Source organism: Taurulus bubalis (genome assembly GCF_910589615.1).
Source record: "Taurulus bubalis genome assembly, chromosome: 19".
In the NCBI taxonomy this organism is placed as follows: Eukaryota; Metazoa; Chordata; class Actinopteri; order Perciformes; family Cottidae; genus Taurulus; species Taurulus bubalis.
The window spans coordinates 2060804-2079705 of NC_136607.1; the positions used below are offsets into that span (position 1 = coordinate 2060804).

Genomic DNA, 18902 nt, shown 5'->3' on the forward strand with positions numbered 1-18902 from the left:
TTTATTTTACTTTCGAATTATGATGCAGAACATAAATTGTGAATAAAAAGCATATTAATTACAGTGTTAATCAACAAATTAAAATACATTAAAGGGAGCATTACACCAGGGTGCAGACTCATGTTGATTTGAAGATAATGAAACATTATAAAACATGTGACTACTCTCATGGATCAGTAGTCACTTTTATTTTGAAGGTAATACATATCTAGTTCCGGTATCTGTCTCTCCTCTCTTCCTGTGACTTGACGCTCTCCCGACGGGAGATCCTTCCATCGTGGTGAGCGAGCAGTCTGCACTGCGCATGACAGAAACAACCGCGGTGACGTCATGACAGCAGGAAGACCTCCACTGGTCTGAAGGGCAGTACTCAGATCATGTACTTTAGTAAAAGTACTAATACCACAATTACCTCTGAGATGTAGTACAGTTAAAAAAAAAAAAAATATAAATATATTATAATATGTATTAGTATATATATATATATATATATATAAATATATATAAATAAATACATATATATCCATACATATGTATAAGTACATAAATATACATACAAATATCTTTAAATATACACGTTTACTATCTCTCTCTCTCTCTCTATATATATATATATATATATATATATATATATATATATATATATATATATACACACACACACATTTATAAACATATATACTCAAGTACTGTACTTAAGTACACACATATATATATATATATATATATATATATATATATATATATATTTGTATTTATGTACTGCTGACAGGTAAGAATGAAAAAACAGACAAACAGGACAGACTTTTTATTATGGAGGAGACATGATGTTTGAATAGAAGCTCATTAAATAAAGAACAGATCCATTCATTATATCTTTTAAATATCAGTTTTAATTTGTCCTCATGAGATCAACTCTAAAACACTGCGCTGGAGAACTGGAGTTTCCCTTTTAACGTCTTCCTGTTTGAAAGGTTCAGATCCCTTTGACCTCCAGACATAATCTACATGCATGATTCCGTCTGCTCATCATTCTCTTGTGTCTCTGAATATGTGAAACGCTGCTTTGCTTCATCCTGGTGTTCCTGTCGTTTCACATTCACGTCTTCCACCTCAGAGTATGAATACAGATAAAGTAGTGCCTCTCTTGCTCACACGGCTGGAACAGCAGCAACCAGACGTCTTTATTAAAATCATACTTCAGATCAACTTTCTGACATTTACGTCTCAGCCTGAACACAATCTGAGGAATATCTTTAAAATGTTACTTATCACGGAACTGTGACTTTTTATGATGTTCTTCTGCTGTGCAGTTTGAAAACATGAAGCTTTGAAGGTGTGTTTGTATTTGAGTTATTGTATGAATACATTACAGGTACTTCATGTTTATATGTGTGCTAAAAGCTAGATCATTATATTTGTGGTACTGATGAATCTTCAACGTGTTGGTCGTTGTAGGGAGAGAACAATAGTCGTGGGCTTTAATTCAGAGGAAAAGTCACAACTAACAAGAAAAAAAAAAATCGCAAATTTACTAGAAAAATAAATAATTATATTCTCTGAGATTATAAAGTTATACATTTGTGTGAGAAAACTCTGGATAATGTCACAAATTTATCAGAAAAACATCCTAAAACTGCTTGTTTTTTGGCTTTGTGAGGTTGGATGGCTTCATGAAATTATACGCTGCGATCAAATCTAGCAGACAGAATTTGTTTGGGATTTTATGGATGAACATATTATTTTTATGGATCAACATATTATCTTAAGCATTCAGACTTTGAAGAGACATTGCTGCGAACTGGGCATATTCATAAGAAAACTAAAAACTGATTTTAGTATTTTCTCTAGTAAATTTACCTCAAGTGGTAAATTTCCTTTTCAATCTAAAAATAAATAAATGGTTTTCTCATAATTTTTTATTTATTGTTATTTAATCGTCTATCTATTTATATTGTTTACTCACAATGGCCCCAATAAGCCGTCATACAAATCATAAAGGTAGCTTTACAAAAAAAAAACATGTTTTTGTAATGTTGCATTGCTTAGTGACAAAATGTTTTCCAGTTATTTTTTATGCCAAATTTACAGGAAAATAGAAAAGATTTTAAAGGATGAAGCTGCCGTTATTCTATATTTTACTTATTGTCAACAAATCTAATGAAAAGACCAAAACCGATCAGCTCCAAAGCGACGTGTTCCTCCTGAACTAAAAGGTTTTAAAACGACAGTGATGAAGACCGTGATGAAGACTGTGATGAAGGAACAGCAGTGAGGCGAGTGGATGAGTTTTAATGGAGTTCATTGTTTTTGTCCATGGAATATGAATATGAAAACAAATGGAATATCATCTAAATATAGACATGATCATTAAATAGTTTCTCCATTATAAAAATAAAACCAGTCTCTTTTATGAAATATCCTCATAATGCATCCTGGAGTGCTTCAAGGTCACAAGGTGGCTTTTTATGCAGATTATGAATTATAAGCCATTTTTATTCATTTTATTTTACTGCATCTGTTTGTTAAATCAGCAAAGAGGAACGTTTATGTATTTGAGCTTCGGACCGTTATCATTACTGCAGGTTTGAATATGTGGGACGGCTCTGGATGCTGGTTATCAGTTATTGATATTAGGAATCACACGGTTTCTTTCATAGAGGAGAGAAGCGTTGACTCATGAAGCCCATTTCAACCAGAACAACTGAGGAGTTATGCTGAATAATAATAGATAGGAATAGTCAAAAGTCTCAATAAGTCATCATAGTTTTGATTTGGTGAATACAAATTATGAGGCATTAAGTCAAAATTATGAGTTACAAATTCAGAACTGTGACAAGTTACTTACTATTATTATAATTATGAAAAATTGGAATTATGAGATACTTTTCTTCTTACACGTTTACTGACATTATCTCCCGGATATGATGCCATGGCTCTGCGTAAAATCTATTTATATTAAACATATGATACTATATCATATTTATATTTCATATTATCAATACGATACATATCATTTGTGCCTATTTGTGTTATGAAATACTACAAAGACCTCTTGCTCCATTACGAGTGGGTCTCCAGAGAGATGAGCCTCTTGGGTTTGCAGCCAAAATGCTGTCAAAACTCTCATGCATAACTCATTCATAACTCTCATGCATAACTCATTCATAACTCTCATGCATAACTCATTCATAACTCTCATGCATAACACTCATTCATAACAGCAAACAACTGGGAAGCAGAGAAAACTAAAAGAAAAGCTCTGGTCTAATTTGATCTGTGCATAATAAGTCTGTGTATAATAAGTCTGTGTATAATAAGTCTGTGATAATAGTCTTTGTATCCAAATTATGATGATTTACTATTATTATTATTATTATTATAAAATAGTTTTTGTGAAAACAGTGTCACAGCTTTTTTTTTTTTGTCAAACTATTTTTGTTTGAATATGTTTTCTTCTTGTCTTGGCAGAAATGGGCTTCCATACACACTTACTGCATGTTGCATAGTTATAAATAACAAGCATCTGTAGTTTTAAATATATTTCTTCTTTTAAAAATCTGGATTCTATGCAACATTTGACACAGTCTGTTACTCGCTGCGTAGTTTGAGCTGAAGCTGCTGGTGACGACTACGAGCTGCTCACATGATGAAGAGGAGGAGACGCTCTAAATAAATCTATCTGGTGTCGTGGGATTCTTCGTCACAGGATTAGCACCCTTCTGTGCCTTCATCGCTCGTCATCTTCACCCACTGACCAACCTTCCACTTCCTCCAACATGTCCTCTACATTCTTTAAAGTCAGTATGTGCTCACCGAGATATCCAGTATGAATAAAGTATTCTCAGGTGTTTAAATAAAGTTCTATCTAAGTGGATCCTCGTTCACGGACCGTTCTTTTGACCTCGAGAGCTATAGTCAGTCGCTCGTTGTGGTTGTGGGATCCCGAGCCTGGAGCGATGGACGTCCTGGACCCGGTCCTGGTCCCGGTCCTGGTCCCGGTCCTGGACCCGGTCCGGCGGGCCTACATGTGCTGCAGCGCCTCCTGGGCTTGCTCCGTGTACACGGCGTCCTTCCCCGTCCACGAGCCGAGGCCGGCGTCCAGCAGCCCGCCGCGCAGAGAGCCGCGCTGCTTGTCCCGCGAGAAGAAGCTAAACCTGAGAGACGGGGAGGAGACGGAGGCCTTAGAGTTAGAGAGAGAGAGTGTGAAGTGAAGTGAACACGCATGTAGAGGCAGGGGAGCAGTGTCAGCAGTTATGGCATTTCAAACGGTATTATTGACAAATTAATGGGGATTTCTTGGTAGTATTACTGTAAACAAATGAGTGTATCGGCTCCTGGAGTTAAAACCAAAGGTCTGATCTGTCCCACAGCAGCAGCTGCTCTCATCATTTAGTTTGCTTCACAAATATGTACAAATGAAGGTGATCATGGAAGCCATGAGCTCAACAAGCGATGAAGACGAAGAGGAAGAAACACCGCTATGTAAAAACACTCTTACAGGTAAAAGGCTTGTATTCAATACTTGAATACTTTAGTAAAAGAACAAAAGCATTAACACTACTTGTTGAGCAGAAAACTGCGGGACTAATAAAGGATTATCTCATCTTATTTGATATATTATTATTATTTTGGAGGAGCATAGCTATGTGCCAATGGGCATGATGCCGAAATATCATTTATATGTACTTGGTTTATTATGGGAGCAGCACTTATGGAAGTAGTTATGGAGTTATCAATATCCATCGCCGTGCCACACACTTCCTCTACAAACTGAGATGTGAGGAGTGCAGTGGAGGAGAAGCTCTGGATTCTTTTCATTCATCGTTCTTATTTGTTTACAGAAACGATACAAAAGTATCACATTTCATGCTGAGCGCTGTTATGTTGGATCAGTGCAGCAAAGGAGTAAAACGTGATGAGTTCAATGCCCGTTGGAAGTTATTCAATCACTCTTTGAAGAAAAGCTAAAAGCGCTTTAGTTTGCAAATTAAAACAGAATAATCTTTATGAGTTTAGATATCGTCACCGTGGCAACAGACTACATGTAAATTCTGACTGGCTGATTTTTATGTTCAGCAATCATCCCATTGGACAACAACAACAAGACAGCCCCACAATCAGCCAATCAGAATACTACAGGTGGAGGAAAGGCTCAGAGAGCTGGAAACATGCAGAGAGGCTGTTAGCTGGAAGAGGGACAGACTCCATCAACCAAAGAGTCGTACGAGCGACATGAGGCGTCTGATTGGCTGTAAAGTGGGGTCATCCTGGATCAAACCAGCCGCCACCATCGGCATAATGGCTGTGAAGATCCTGTTACACAAAGGCAAAGAACACAAGCACAGACAGGTAGAGATGTAGAGACAGGAAGGGGAGGGGCCTCATGTGAAGCTTCCATTAAACCAAAAGAAGCCATGCTTTAGTTCAGTGAGGTAGAACTTTTATGTTTAATCCTTGTTTTGCACCATGGTGAGTGTGTGTGTGAGTGTGTGTGTGTGTGTGTGTGTCATGTGCTATACCTGACCTATGACCAAAGCATGCTAATCAATAACATGCACACAGGGTGGTGAGCGAGCGTGTCTGAAAGGAACAGTCAAGCCCCGTTTGTGGACATGCAGATAAACATGCTGATAAACATGTAGATAAACATGTAGATAAACATGTAGATAAACATATAGATAAACATGTAGATAAACATATAGATAAACATGTAGATAAACATGTAGATAAACATGCATATAAACATGTAGATAAACATGTAGGTAAACATGTAGATAAACATGCAGATAAACATGCTGATAAACATGTAGGTAAACATGTAGATAAACATGCAGATAAACATGCAGATAAACATGCTGATAAACATGCTGATAAACATGTAGATAAACATGTAGATAAACATGTAGATAAACATGTAGATAAACATGTAGATAAACATGCTGATAAACATGTAGATAAACATGTAGGTAAACATGTAGATAAACATGTAGGTAAACATGTAGGTAAACATGTAGATAAACATGTAGGTAAACATGTAGGTAAACATGTAGATAAACATGTAGATAAACATGTAGATAAACATGCAGATAAACATGTAGATAAACATGTAGATAAACATGTAGGTAAACATGTAGATAAACATGTAGGTAAACATGTAGGTAAACATGTAGATAAACATGTAGATAAACATGTAGATAAACATGCTGATAAACATGTAGATAAACATGTAGGTAAACATGTAGATAAACATGTAGGTAAACATGTAGATAAACATGTAGATATACATGTAGATAAACATGCTGGTAAACATGCTGATAAACATGCTGATAAACATGTAGATAAACATGTAGATAAACATGCTGATAAACATGCTGATAAACATGTAGATAAACATGTAGATAAACATGTAGATATACATGTAGGTAAACATGTAAATAAACATGTAAATAAACATGTAGATAAACATGCTGATAAACATGTAGATAAACATGTAGGTAAACATGTAGATAAACATGTAGGTAAACATGTAGATAAACATGTAGATATACATGTAGATAAACATGCTGGTAAACATGCTGATAAACATGCTGATAAACATGTAGATAAACATGCTGATAAACATGCTGATAAACATGTAGATAAACATGTAGATAAACATGCTGATAAACATGCTGATAAACATGTAGATAAACATGTAGATAAACATGTAGGTGAACATGCTGATAAACATGTAGATAAACATGTAGGTAAACATGTAGATAAACATGCCGATAAACATGTAGATAAACATGCTGATAAACATGTAGATAAACATGTAGATAAACATGTAGATAAACATGCTGATAAACATGTAGATATACATGTAGGTAAACATGTAAATAAACATGTAGATAAACATGTAGATAAACATGCTGATAAACATGCTGATAAACATGCTGATAAACATGTAGATAAACATGCTGATAAACATGCTGATAAACATGTAGATAAACATGTAGATAAACATGTAGATAAACATGTAGATAAACATGTAGATATACATGTAGGTAAACATGTAGATAAACATGTAGATAAACATGTAAATAAACATGTAGATAAACATGCTGATAAACATGTAGGTAAACATGTAAATAAACATGTAGATAAACATGTAGATAAACATGCTGATAAACATGTAGATAAACATGCTGATAAACATGTAAATAAACATGTAGATAAACATGTAGGTAAACATGCAAATAAACATGTAGATAAACATGTAGATAAACATGCTGATAAACATGCTGATAAACATGTAGATAAACATGCTGATAAACATGTAGATAAACATGCTGATAAACATGCTGATAAACATGTAGATAAACATGTAGATAAACATGTAGATAAACATGTAGATAAACATGTAGATAAACATGTAGATAAACATGTAGATAAACATGCTGATAAACATGCTGATAAACATGTAGATAAACATGTAGGTAAACATGTAGATAAACATGTAGGTAAACATGTAGATAAACATGTAGATAAACATGTAGATAAACATGCTGATAAACATGCTGATAAACATGTAGATAAACATGTAGGTAAACATGTAGATAAACATGTAGGTAAACATGTAGATAAACATGCTGATAAACATGTAGATAAACATGTAGGTAAACATGTAGATAAACATGTAGGTAAACATGTAGATAAACATGTAGATAAACATGCTGATAAACATGTAGGTAAACATGTAGATAAACATGTAGATAAACATGTAGATAAACATGCTGATAAACATGTAGGTAAACATGTAGATAGACATGTAGATAAACATGCTGATAAACATGCTGATAAACATGCTGATAAACATGTAGATAAACATGTAGATAAACATGCAGGTAAACAACAACAAACAGCACAGAGACTGAAGAGTTATTTAAGGACCGCCCCTTACGGTCACCTGACATGTGACCATGTGACACACGCTCACTCCCTATTTAAAGCCAACTACTGCACTGCATTCACTTATGTAACACAGAAGTGGAACATTTGTGAGGTATTAAAATCAAATGTAAAATGCTTCTTCTTTGACACGTTGGTTCCTCATTCAACGCAACATTAACTCATTAACAGAATTGTAATAATCAATAAAACTACTTTTTAAGTAGAAATGACAAAACGATTGCAGCTTTTTTTATGTTTTAAATCATTGGAAATGTAATTTGTTGCTTTTGGACAACTACTTGTTTAATTATAAAAATACATCAGATTCCCAGGTAATTCCTTGAAAGCTCTGCACTATTTGCATTTGTTTATAAAGTAAATAAACACTTGACTTGTGTATAGACATTGTGTGTTGTTGGTCATTTTGGTTTTCTATAAATAACAATATCTATCCATCTATCTCTATTCGCCCACTTATAGATACATCATGTTTATTTATTTGTGCAGCTTTGCTGTGTGTCCATCCATCTTTATGTGATTTGTGTTCAGAGCTGTAAAAGGACATTCTTGGGCAACTAACATGTACAATGTTGTTGTTTTATCAAAGTGTTGATATAATGAACAGATCTGGAAAAGAATCACAAAAAAGCTCATTTTAAATAGTGTTCTTAGCACAGATGTGCTCATTAGTTTCTTAGGAATTAAGATCCAAAGAAAAGGATCTCAGATCTGAGACTGAAACCAGAGTTTGACACATTTTGGTCATCAGCTGTTTGTTTTATCAGGACAAAGACAGGAAGTACACTTTGTTTCCCACTTAGTCGCTGAAAGTTATTGTTTTTACAGGTATTGCTTACTGGAGCCAACGTGTTCCTCTGATGGCGATGCTCAGTCCAGGATCAAGACTCAGTGACATCTTGTTTAACATCCAGAGCAGTGAAGTCTCACACATCATCAAGGAGCTACGCTTCTAGCCTGAAACAGTCTGGATGTTTGGTACTGCTGGAGAGCTTCTCTTGAGCCTGAGGCCACATTTAACTTGTATATTTCATAAAGAGTAATATGTCAAGCTTTAAGCATGCAGGTTCTTTAATAAGCCTTTTCCTCAGCGCGAGCAAAGCGTTGGAGTGTTTTAGCCTTGAGCCGATCTCAGAGTGTGAGGAGTGTGAGGTGTGTGTTCAACGTACAGCCGCTTGATCCCGGACTCCGGCTGGGCAGACGACCGGGAGCGAGTCCTCAGCTCGGGCGACGGAGACGAAGACGGAGTGACCGTCTCATCTTCTGTCTCTTCACTGAAAAACAAGACGGACCATCAACAACACGGCCACGGCGAGCCGGGGGGGGGAAGCGTCCGTCTGCTGCGCCCGTACCTTTTGTAGTAGGCCAGCTCCTCCTGCAGCAGGAACACTTTGGCCTTCAGCTCGTTCCTCTCGTGCAGGACGTCCCTCAGCTCCTGCAGGGTGAAGCGGGGGCGGTTGGGGTCTTTGGGGTCCGGGCCGCCAGCGTCCTCCTCGCACAGCGCCTCCTGCAGGGAGACCAAGGCGTCACGGGGAGGAAACCAAACGAGACAACAGATAGGACGGAAGGAAGCAAGGAAGAAAGGAAGGCGGGGGAAGGAGGTGAGGATACCTTTGTAAAATATTGGAACACAGCCGGCATGTCCTCATCGCACATCGCCTCCTGGTGGCAAACGGTGAACTCTAAGTCAGACATCGGGCTTGTTCCAATACGTGTGTTCTCCCTTCCCTCCTCCCTTTACGCTAAAACGCTGTTTTCTTTTATCTCGGCACCAACGAGACATTCACTTAAAACACACAGACATGCAGTGAAGTCACTCATGCACCGAGCAAAACACATCATCATCAATAGGATTCTATGTCCAACAGAAGTCACGCTTAGTTTCACCGTTAAAAAATAATGTCATTTCTTATAAATGTCTTGTCAACTGTTCTTCGTTGAAGGCAAAAGACCGATTTTCTTTTAAAAAGAGAGAGAAAAAGTTCGGGGAAATATCAGAAATACTCATTTATTCACATAACCGCCGGCTGATGTAAACTAGTAAAACAAACCTGATGAGTCCACGCCTCGTGGGTCGACTCACAGCAGCCAATGAGCGTCTCTGATATCTGTTCTGCGGCTCAGAGTCTGTTTCTCCTGTTGTGCATCTGTTAGACGCTGCATGAACTATAAATGGATCAAAACTAAACGAGACAAAGTGTAAATGGAAACAGACAAAGTGAAAAAATGAGGAGACTTTAACCGTCCTCACTTTAACACGGGAAACTAAACAGAAATGTCATATTTCCATCAAGTTTCTATATTCCATAATTTGATCTTTTAATGACCTCATCTTGCTCCCTCTTCTTCTTCTTCTTCTACAGTAGTTTAATGGCAGCTGCCAGAAGTCGTGCCACCGACTGTTTATCTCTACAACTCAACTATTAGTCACATAACAGTAGTGGGTGGACACATGCATTAATATTAATTTTCCTACACCGATCTTTGTTGAACTCGTGCTGCATTAGGACGAAAAAGTTACAAATGCAAATGTGGTTTAAAATGAGGCGATTTGATTGGCCGGTTGGAAACCAGTTGATATTAAAAGATGCAGCAGAAAAACATAATGCAATTTCAGTTGGACTTTCAATTACTGTTCATATTCAACGCGCCAGAACCGTGGTGCATTCAGGGACCACGTCAAGTGCTGTTAGAGGCCGAGCCGTCGGGGGATCTAAGTTTAGAAAGGTCGTCGTGAGGTCGTCCAGAAAGTCTCCGCCAGCTGGCCGACGCTCCGTTAGTCTTTCACACGCAGGCAGGCCGCTCTTCTCCTGTTAGTCAACCAGCTGGTCGAGTTCTATTGAGCTGGCGCTTCTTCAGGGGGCGGGGTTAAGAGTCAATCACAGCACTCTGGTTGGCCAGCGAGCACGTCTGTTTTACCCAGAGCAACACTGCCTCGTCCTCGTCCTCTTCCTCGTGGCCCTCTGGGCTGAGGGAACCAGGCAACGGAGGCTCAGAGGGGTCAAACCCGCCTGACCCCCACTCAGAGGGCCCGGGTCTGTCTGACCAGCCCTCAGACCCCAAAGCCCCTGAGGCAGCTCCACCACGCTGGAGGGCGAGAGACACTTAGTACCGTTTACAAAGTCAGTGTTCATGGACTCGTGCTCCTGCAGTTTGGGTCAGCGCTACATGGCTTTTTAGGTAATATTATTATTTGGAGAATATAAGTGAACAGACTTCTCTTAAACTGGAACTTGTGAAAAATAATATGACTGGGTTGCGTAGCTGCATTTATATTTATAAGCATATGTTCACGTCTAACCTCAAGGAATAGTTTAAGTAGAAGTACTTTTTGGAAAATAACGTATTTGCTTTCTTGCTGAGACTTAAATGACAACATCAATTCAACTCTGTGCACTGAATATGAGGCTAGAGCCAGGATACGTTAGCTTAGCTTAGCATAAAGACTGGAAACAAAGGGAAACAGCTAGCCTGGCTCTGTCCAAAAGGGAAACAAAAAACCCACTAGCAACTCTAAAGCTCATTAATTAGCACGTTATATCTAGTAAAGCTCATTAATTAGCACATTATATCTAGTAAAGCTATTTTTCCCTGGGGTTTCTTTCAAAAAATAAAACTAATTATAAATGTATCTCTGACTCCACCCTCAGATGAAGCTCTGTTAATGGTTCCAGTGCCGCGTTACCTCTGCAGGTGAAGGTTCCTCGGGGTTTTGGCCCGGCACGTCTCCTTGAAGTCGTTCCCTCAAGCGTGCCACTTCCTGCCGAAGGGCGCCGACTTCCTGCCCCCGCGTCTGCGCCCCGGCCTCCAGCTCCACCTTCTGCTCGATCAGAGCTTTCCCCTGAGCCTCCACCACGGAGATCTTATGGCGCAGGTCGTGGTTGATCTTCATGAGGCGGGACTGCTGCTGCTGGAGCTGCAGGAACACGCAGGACCATGGCATTGTGGGTAAATCATACAAAATATGTCCAGAGTATGGGAGGATGGGAATGAGGGAAAACTGCAACAACACAAATTGTATTAAAGCTGTAATATATCAAACCTGTATCATGTATGTTGTGCCCAGAAATTAAATTATAGTATCAGGAATGAGCTCAAATATTATCATTTCACTAGAAGTGACAAAGACTGGAAATTTAAAAAAGCAGAATTAACACAATTAAATGGACACCTATAATGTAATCTACAGCTACTCGGTGAAGTCTGCAGACGAGAAATACACATTTTAATGTTATAAAAGTCAATTCATCACATTGACCTCACTCCTACTGATCGCCTTTGACAAAAAGTGTCTGAGAAAGTTAAACCAATTCCTTCGCTCAGCTCATATCATGCGTTCTTGCATTATATTAGTGAAACCTCTATCAGAAACAGACTTTTTGTATCCACATTTATTCAAATATTCAGATTTGAGAATATTTAAGGAGAACATCATCACGGCTGCTGTGTGTCGCCTTACTGCTTCTATGTCCTCGTTTTTCAGCGTGAGCTCGCGGTCCTTGGCTCGAATCTCGTCTCTCTGCTTGTCCACCACTTCTTTCAGCTTCTTCATCACCTGCCTCTCTCTCTCCGTCATACCTGAGACACAGAGGGGGCGAAAGAGGACAGTTTGGATTCTTTATAGCCTTGTTTTATTGGGAGGGAACGGTCTTTTAGCTGGACAGAGGGACCCCTGATTTGTGTGCAAATGCATGTATGTGTGTGTGTGTGTGTGTGTGTGTGTAGCAGGTGTGCTTGGACACTGAGGCTGGTCTGTCCACAGTGTGTCGGGGTGACTGTGTCCTCTGTGTGAAACCACGAAAGACTGGCTCTCCGTCAGACACAAGAGAAGGCTTCCTTTGTCTTTGTGTGTGTGTGTGTGTGTGTGTGTGTGTGTGTGTGTGTGTGTGTGTGTGTGTGCTCACCCTCGTGCCTCTGCAGGTCCTCCTCACTCATGGGGTCCTTGTTGGACATGTTGGTGAGGAGGCTCTTGTTCTCCTCCTGCAGCTGAGCGATCTGGGTGAGCAGATCCTGAGCTTCTCCTCTCCAGACGTCCTCCACCAGCTCCAGCTCCTGCACAGGCAAATATATATAAATATATATTATTGACCACGTCAATTACTTCATTCATAAAGACGACCTCATCTCATTCCCTTTGATGCCTCCAGGACGTCGTGATGCTGCGCCTGAGTAACAGTCTTCACTTCTTCAGAGATCTTTTCACGCTTCAACACTTTGAGTGTTTTAGCAGGAAGTACTGCAGTCAAGCACACATTTGAGGTACATTCCATTACATTTCTATTTCTCCTCAGCTACATCTCAGAGGTACATATTGTACTTTATACTACATCTAAGAGGTACATATTGTACTTTATACTACATCTAAGAGGTACATATTGTACTTTATACTACATCTAAGAGGTACATATTGTACTTTATACTACATCTAAGAGGTACATATTGTACTTTATACTACATCTAAGAGGTACATATTGTACTTTATACTACATCTAAGAGGTACATATTGTACTTTATACTACATCTAAGAGGTACATATTGTACTTTATACTTCACTACATTAGTCGAACAGTTTTAGGTTTCTTTTCAGATGGTAACGTATCTCCAGATGTGTTGAATGTTTGTGATATTTATAGGGCTGCAACTAACGATTATTTTAATAATCGATTAATCGGTTGATTATTTTTTCGATTAATCGATGAATCGGATAAAAAAATGTTTTTATCAAAAAAGCGTTCATTTCCAACCCTTTATTCAAAAACAGAAGTGACAGTGCAAAACATCTTCAGAAAGCACAAACAGGTTGCTCCTTGAACATCCCTGAGCTGTTAATTAAAACAACAAAACGGACTAACACTAAAAACATACACATCTATGCTTTACATCTGCCAAATGTGAGCCCTTTTTACTGTAATTGATCCCTCCAGAGGCTGCATTTACATACCCTGCTTTATCAATATGTATGAAATACTGGACAGAGGGAAGCTGTACTGCTCCATATAGAGCGTCCTCTTCCTTAAACTCTTTCATTCTGGGTCTCTTATGACCACGACGTCACGTTGTTGGCTAAGCCCAACGACGTGATTTGCTTCATTCTACTTTGAGTAAAAAAAAAAAAAAAAAACCTGCAGCCAGATCCGCCGGTGTGCCGGTTTAACGTTAACGAGTGACAGCGTGAACTGAACCAGACCGGGGGGTGACGGCATGTTTCATCACGTTACGTTTTTTACAAGCAAGACTGAACTGTAACGGAACATAACGCAACTTTAACGACGATACACAACCCAAACACGTTAGCTAACGCGATAGCAAGCTGACTAGTAGCTTCCATTAAAAACAAGTTTGAGGAACATGAAGACGCTGATTGGCCAAGACTTGACTTGTCAAAGATCTTCTATTTTTGAGAAGATCACAACCTCAGCTTTTCTCGTGTCTCACTCCAATCTCAGAAACGCTGGCCGGCCAGTTGCTCTGCTCCGCTCTTTTTCTTCTTCTCCGCGACTTATTGCCCGGCGGAATAATCGCGCGACACAACGAATCGATAATGAAATTCGTTGCCAACACTATGATAATCGATTTTTATCGATTTTATCGATTCGTTGTTGCAGCCCTAGATATTTAATTATTAATCCAGAGACATCGTTCATAGTGAAACGCTGACAGGGAGTCAGTATTTCACTATTTTCAAAGTGGAATGAGTACTTTTACTTCAGTAAAGGATCAGAATACTTCTACTTTGACACCATTTCCATCACATGACCTCAGTGTTATATGGAACCACATCAGCATTCGTTAGGTTTCTCTTCTGGTTCGTTCCAGTTCTCCTTCGATTGGTCACCGTCTGCTGCAGAGACGTCTCTGGGATCAGACCCCGTCTCTGGGATCAGACCCCGTCTCTGGGGTCAGACCCCGTCTCTGGGGTCAGACCCCGTCTCTGGGATCAGACCCCGTCTCTGGGATCAGACCCCGTCTCTGGGGTCAGACCCCGTCTCTGGGGTCAGACCCCGTCTCTGGGATCAGACCCCGTCTCTGGGATCAGACCCCGTCTCTGGAGTTATGCTCACCGTTTTTACTTTTTGTTTCTGTATTTTGTTCTGCACATATATTCCTCCTGCTCTTTTAATCCGACCAACAGTCCACAGCATAAACAAATAATATATTTGCAATGATTTAAAATCACGTTTAAGAAACTGGAACCAAATACAGTTAGATTAAAAAGATTAATTATTGATTAATTATCAAAATAGCTGGTGAAGCAGTTCACTCACGTTCTTTATTTGTTTTTGTTCTGAAGGCGATTCATTTTCTAATTCAACTAATTAAAAATAAATATTTCAGCTACAAATAATATTATCTGTTCGTAAAATATATATGTAAATAAATATAAACAGGGGAAAACAATCCTTTGCACTACGACATGTTATTATTTAGTTTGCATTAAAACTGTGATGCAAAATGTACATTTTCATATCGAGGATAAAAGCAGTCCTTCAAAATGGGAAAAAATAAATACTTTAGCATAAACGCCCAAATGATCCGTTTCCTGTTCCTCACACACATCTCATTCGCTTTTATGTCAGACGAGAAAATAAACTGAGAATATTTGGATGTTGAACTGATACTCTGACAAAAAGACACATCTGGAGACGTCGGCTCGACTACATTCATCATGTTCCATCCATCATTCTCCTGGTTTCTGTGGTTCTCATCCCTCCAGGTGAACCGCAGCAGAGCTCCGTGTCAGAGAGATAACCAGACAGCAGACGGGACGTCCTGCGTGTGAAAACCACAAACTTCCTTTACCGCCTCGTGAGAGTTAATCAGTGATCCGGTGACCGCGTCCGTCACGAGAAACCTTTTTATTTTATAGCAGCTGAGCTGCATCCTGATCTAAAACCACCACCATATTCCCACAGTGATACTTTATACTGATATATAATATATAACACATCCTCAGCTTGTCCAACAGGTAAGTCTGGATGCTTTGAAGTGTGGTTCATGAGCTTCTTCTCTTTTCAGCACAGGAGCAAAACAATGTCCTGCTGTGAAGTATTTTACACCCAAAAGAGTCAATATCAGTTCAAGTGTAGTTTATGTTTCCACTCTTTACCTTCATGTCAGACCTTTCTGGAGCCTTTTGTCTGTGATCTCTTTAACGCCACCAGACTCCGTTGACACTCAGTGACATTACCTCTCAGGACACAGGAAGGAGCTGCTGATCTTCCGCTGCCTGGGGGGTTAGTTGTTGTGTTGTTTGTGTTGTTGGTGAATCTGAACTAACCTTCAAAAAGCCAAAGGTCACAACAACAACACAAAGTCACCAGAGGCAGCTCCTGTGCTCTGAGAGGGAACATCACTGTTTAGTCAATGCAGTCTGGTGACGTTAAAGAGGTCGTAGATAACAGTCAGAGAGGTCACTTTAACTCTTATAGATTATGTTAGGTTTACAATGCATCACAGCAGGACTTCACTTCTCATACAAACACACTTCTAAACATATCAATCCTCTTTTAAAGAGACTTTTATTCAACTCACTATCGTAGACACTTTGATGACTAATTGGAAAGAATCACACGCTCGATAAATATAACTGAGGGTGAAGAGTTTCCTGCTGAGTCAGGACCAACCTCCCGGTGCCGTCATCTTCTGCAGCCGAACAAACAGGAACGACTGAATGCGACTCAAGTAACTCAGAAACACAAAACATTTCATCTCGTCCCATCAAATGTGTCAACCTGTCGCTTCGTCTCCAACAGAATCCTTCAGCTTTACGCGGTCGGTCACTTTGAGCTCCAAGAAACGGTCGAGAGTAAATCTCACTATTTCCTAAAGTTCTACAACTCAAACCATGAATGAATTGATCCATGAAAACATCTGGCAGATGAACCCAGATAAAGATGAACTCCATCTCAACCAACTAGAGGAGTAAAGTGTGCTGAAACTATAATGAGTAACAATAACCTAATGATAACAGTGTAATATATATATATATATATATATATATATATATATATATATATATATATATATATATATATATATATATATATATATATATATATAATGTATGTTCAATTCAGGAGTTGTACTGGTGCTACTTTTACTTCAGTAAAGTGTTAAATGGAGGACTTTTACTTGTAATGCAGTATTTTACAGTGGTACTTACTGATACTTTTACTTCAGAAACATTTTAAATAGAGGACTTTTACTTGTTTTGAAGTATTTTGACAACTGTATGGGTACTTTTACTTTATTGGTAACATTTTACTTGGAGTGTTTTTACTTGTTGGTACTTTATTTAGTTTCCTTTATTATTATAAACACTTACATGATATAATACTGATTATAAATACTGATACTTTAAATAAAGTAAAAGGTGGACTTAGTAATGGATTTTTTTGTTTTATAATATATAACATTTTACAATGGTATTGGATACTTTTACTTACTAATACCATTGGATATTCAGTGTAAGGCTTAGTAGTGGTACTTTTACTTTAGCAATACTCTGATAACGTGTCCCGCCAGCGACAGACCTTCCGGTGCTTCCGCTCCTTGTCCAGCCGCTCCAGCCGCTCCAGCCGCAGCTTGTCCAGCTCCAGCCGCAGCTCCTCGGCCTCCGGGCTGCTGCAGCTGCGGCTGACCATCACCTCCAGGATCTCCAGCACGCGCACCACTTTGGGCATCAGGCGGGACAGCGCCTCGCAGCCGTGCTGGTCGATGATCCGCTCGAACTCCTGGCCCACCACGGCGGCGATGTCGTACACGTCCATCACCGTGAGGTCCGCGACGTTCTTCTCCAGGGCCGACCCGGAGTCCTCCATGTCGGGGTCCGAACTTCCTCCCCGCTGGAGGAACAGTCCCGCTAACTTTAGCTCAACTCTTCCGCTTTGCCGTTAAGACTACAGCCACATTCAACGTTTACCGCATAAAAAGACCCGTAACTACAGCGTATACATGTCTAGCGCGGAGTGCGGCCGGTAGTTTGATTTGTTTGGGATAAATATCGGCGGCGGCCCATCGCGGTGTTGGCGGAGCTGTCCCCTTCTCCAAGCTAGTGCGTCGTCAAGTCCGCTATGTTGGAGCATAGCATTTCCGCCTCGACGTTTCAAAATAAAACCAATGTTTTTATTTTGAAGGTACTTGTACTTTACTTGAGTATTTATATTGTAAAATAAATACAAATTGAAATGAATTTCTTTGTTTTAGAAATTCAAAAATGAAACCAATGTTTTTAGTTTGAAGGTACTTGTTCTTTACTTGAGTATTTATATTTTAAATAAATAATAATTTCTTTATTTTTGAAATTCTCAAATAAAACTAATGTTTTTAATTTTTTACATTTGAGTAGTTGATGCACATCAGTATAAAACTATGTAAACCTTACAGACAAACTTTCCACAAAAACAGACATTACAGGTGACGGTATGCTTATTTGACTTTGTGTGCTACTTTATACACCACTCATTAATGTTAGTGATGGAGATATCTATTCAGAATTTTTACTCTGTTCACCTGTAAAAGAGCATTAATTACATTTAACATGTTCGGAATCAAATCAATCGTTTCTACATACAAAAACATAATGACTGCTCTTTTCAGATCCTCGCAGCTCTCAGACTTGTGTTTGTCTTTATGTTCCAGGTTAAACACTCAGGTGCTGGGAGCTACACGGTACATTAAATACTGGGCTGATATAAACTTCCTGTGAGGCATTAAATATCCAGAGTAATTGCGGGGAAACATCACACGTGTTTACAGATCTAGATTTGTCATGCATCATCTCTTTTAAGACTTGCGGGAAACTGCAACGTTGTGAAGTCTTTAAATCATCATCATTGACTCATGATGTCGCAACATTCTTCATAGAGCAATTTAACAAAGAAAAGAAAAGTGAAAATAGGTGTTTTCCAAAAGGAAAGCAATGTGAAACTACTTTCTATGCCTACTAG

At 38.9% G+C, this 18902-nt stretch overlaps 1 protein-coding gene across 1 annotated transcript; it reads right to left on the minus strand.

Moving 5' to 3' along the window:
* Window positions 1-793: 793 nt before the first annotated feature.
* Window positions 794-17982, minus strand: LOC306751470 (RILP-like protein 1). Its single transcript, XM_079235042.1, has 7 exons — window positions 17487-17982; window positions 12858-13005; window positions 12413-12531; window positions 11639-11869; window positions 9306-9460; window positions 9123-9227; window positions 794-4157 (listed from the first exon to the last, which is right to left on the minus strand). The coding sequence occupies exons 1-7, from the start codon at window positions 17772-17774 to the stop codon at window positions 4025-4027; spliced, it is 1179 nt and encodes a 392-aa protein (XP_079091168.1). The 5' UTR covers window positions 17775-17982; the 3' UTR covers window positions 794-4024.
* Between the last annotated feature and the right edge of the window lie 920 nt (window positions 17983-18902).

Coding starts and splice junctions, on each gene's coding strand:
- LOC306751470 (XM_079235042.1), bottom strand. CDS start 17,774: ATGGAGGACTCCGGGTCGGCCCTGGAGAAGAACGTCGCGGACCTCACG. Junction 12,532..12,857: donor GGACCTGCAGAGGCACGAGG/GTGAGCACACAC, acceptor TCTGTGTCTCAG/GTATGACGGAGAGAGAGAGG. Junction 4,158..9,122: donor GAGTCCGGGATCAAGCGGCT/GTACGTTGAACA, acceptor CCCGTCTCTCAG/GTTTAGCTTCTTCTCGCGGG.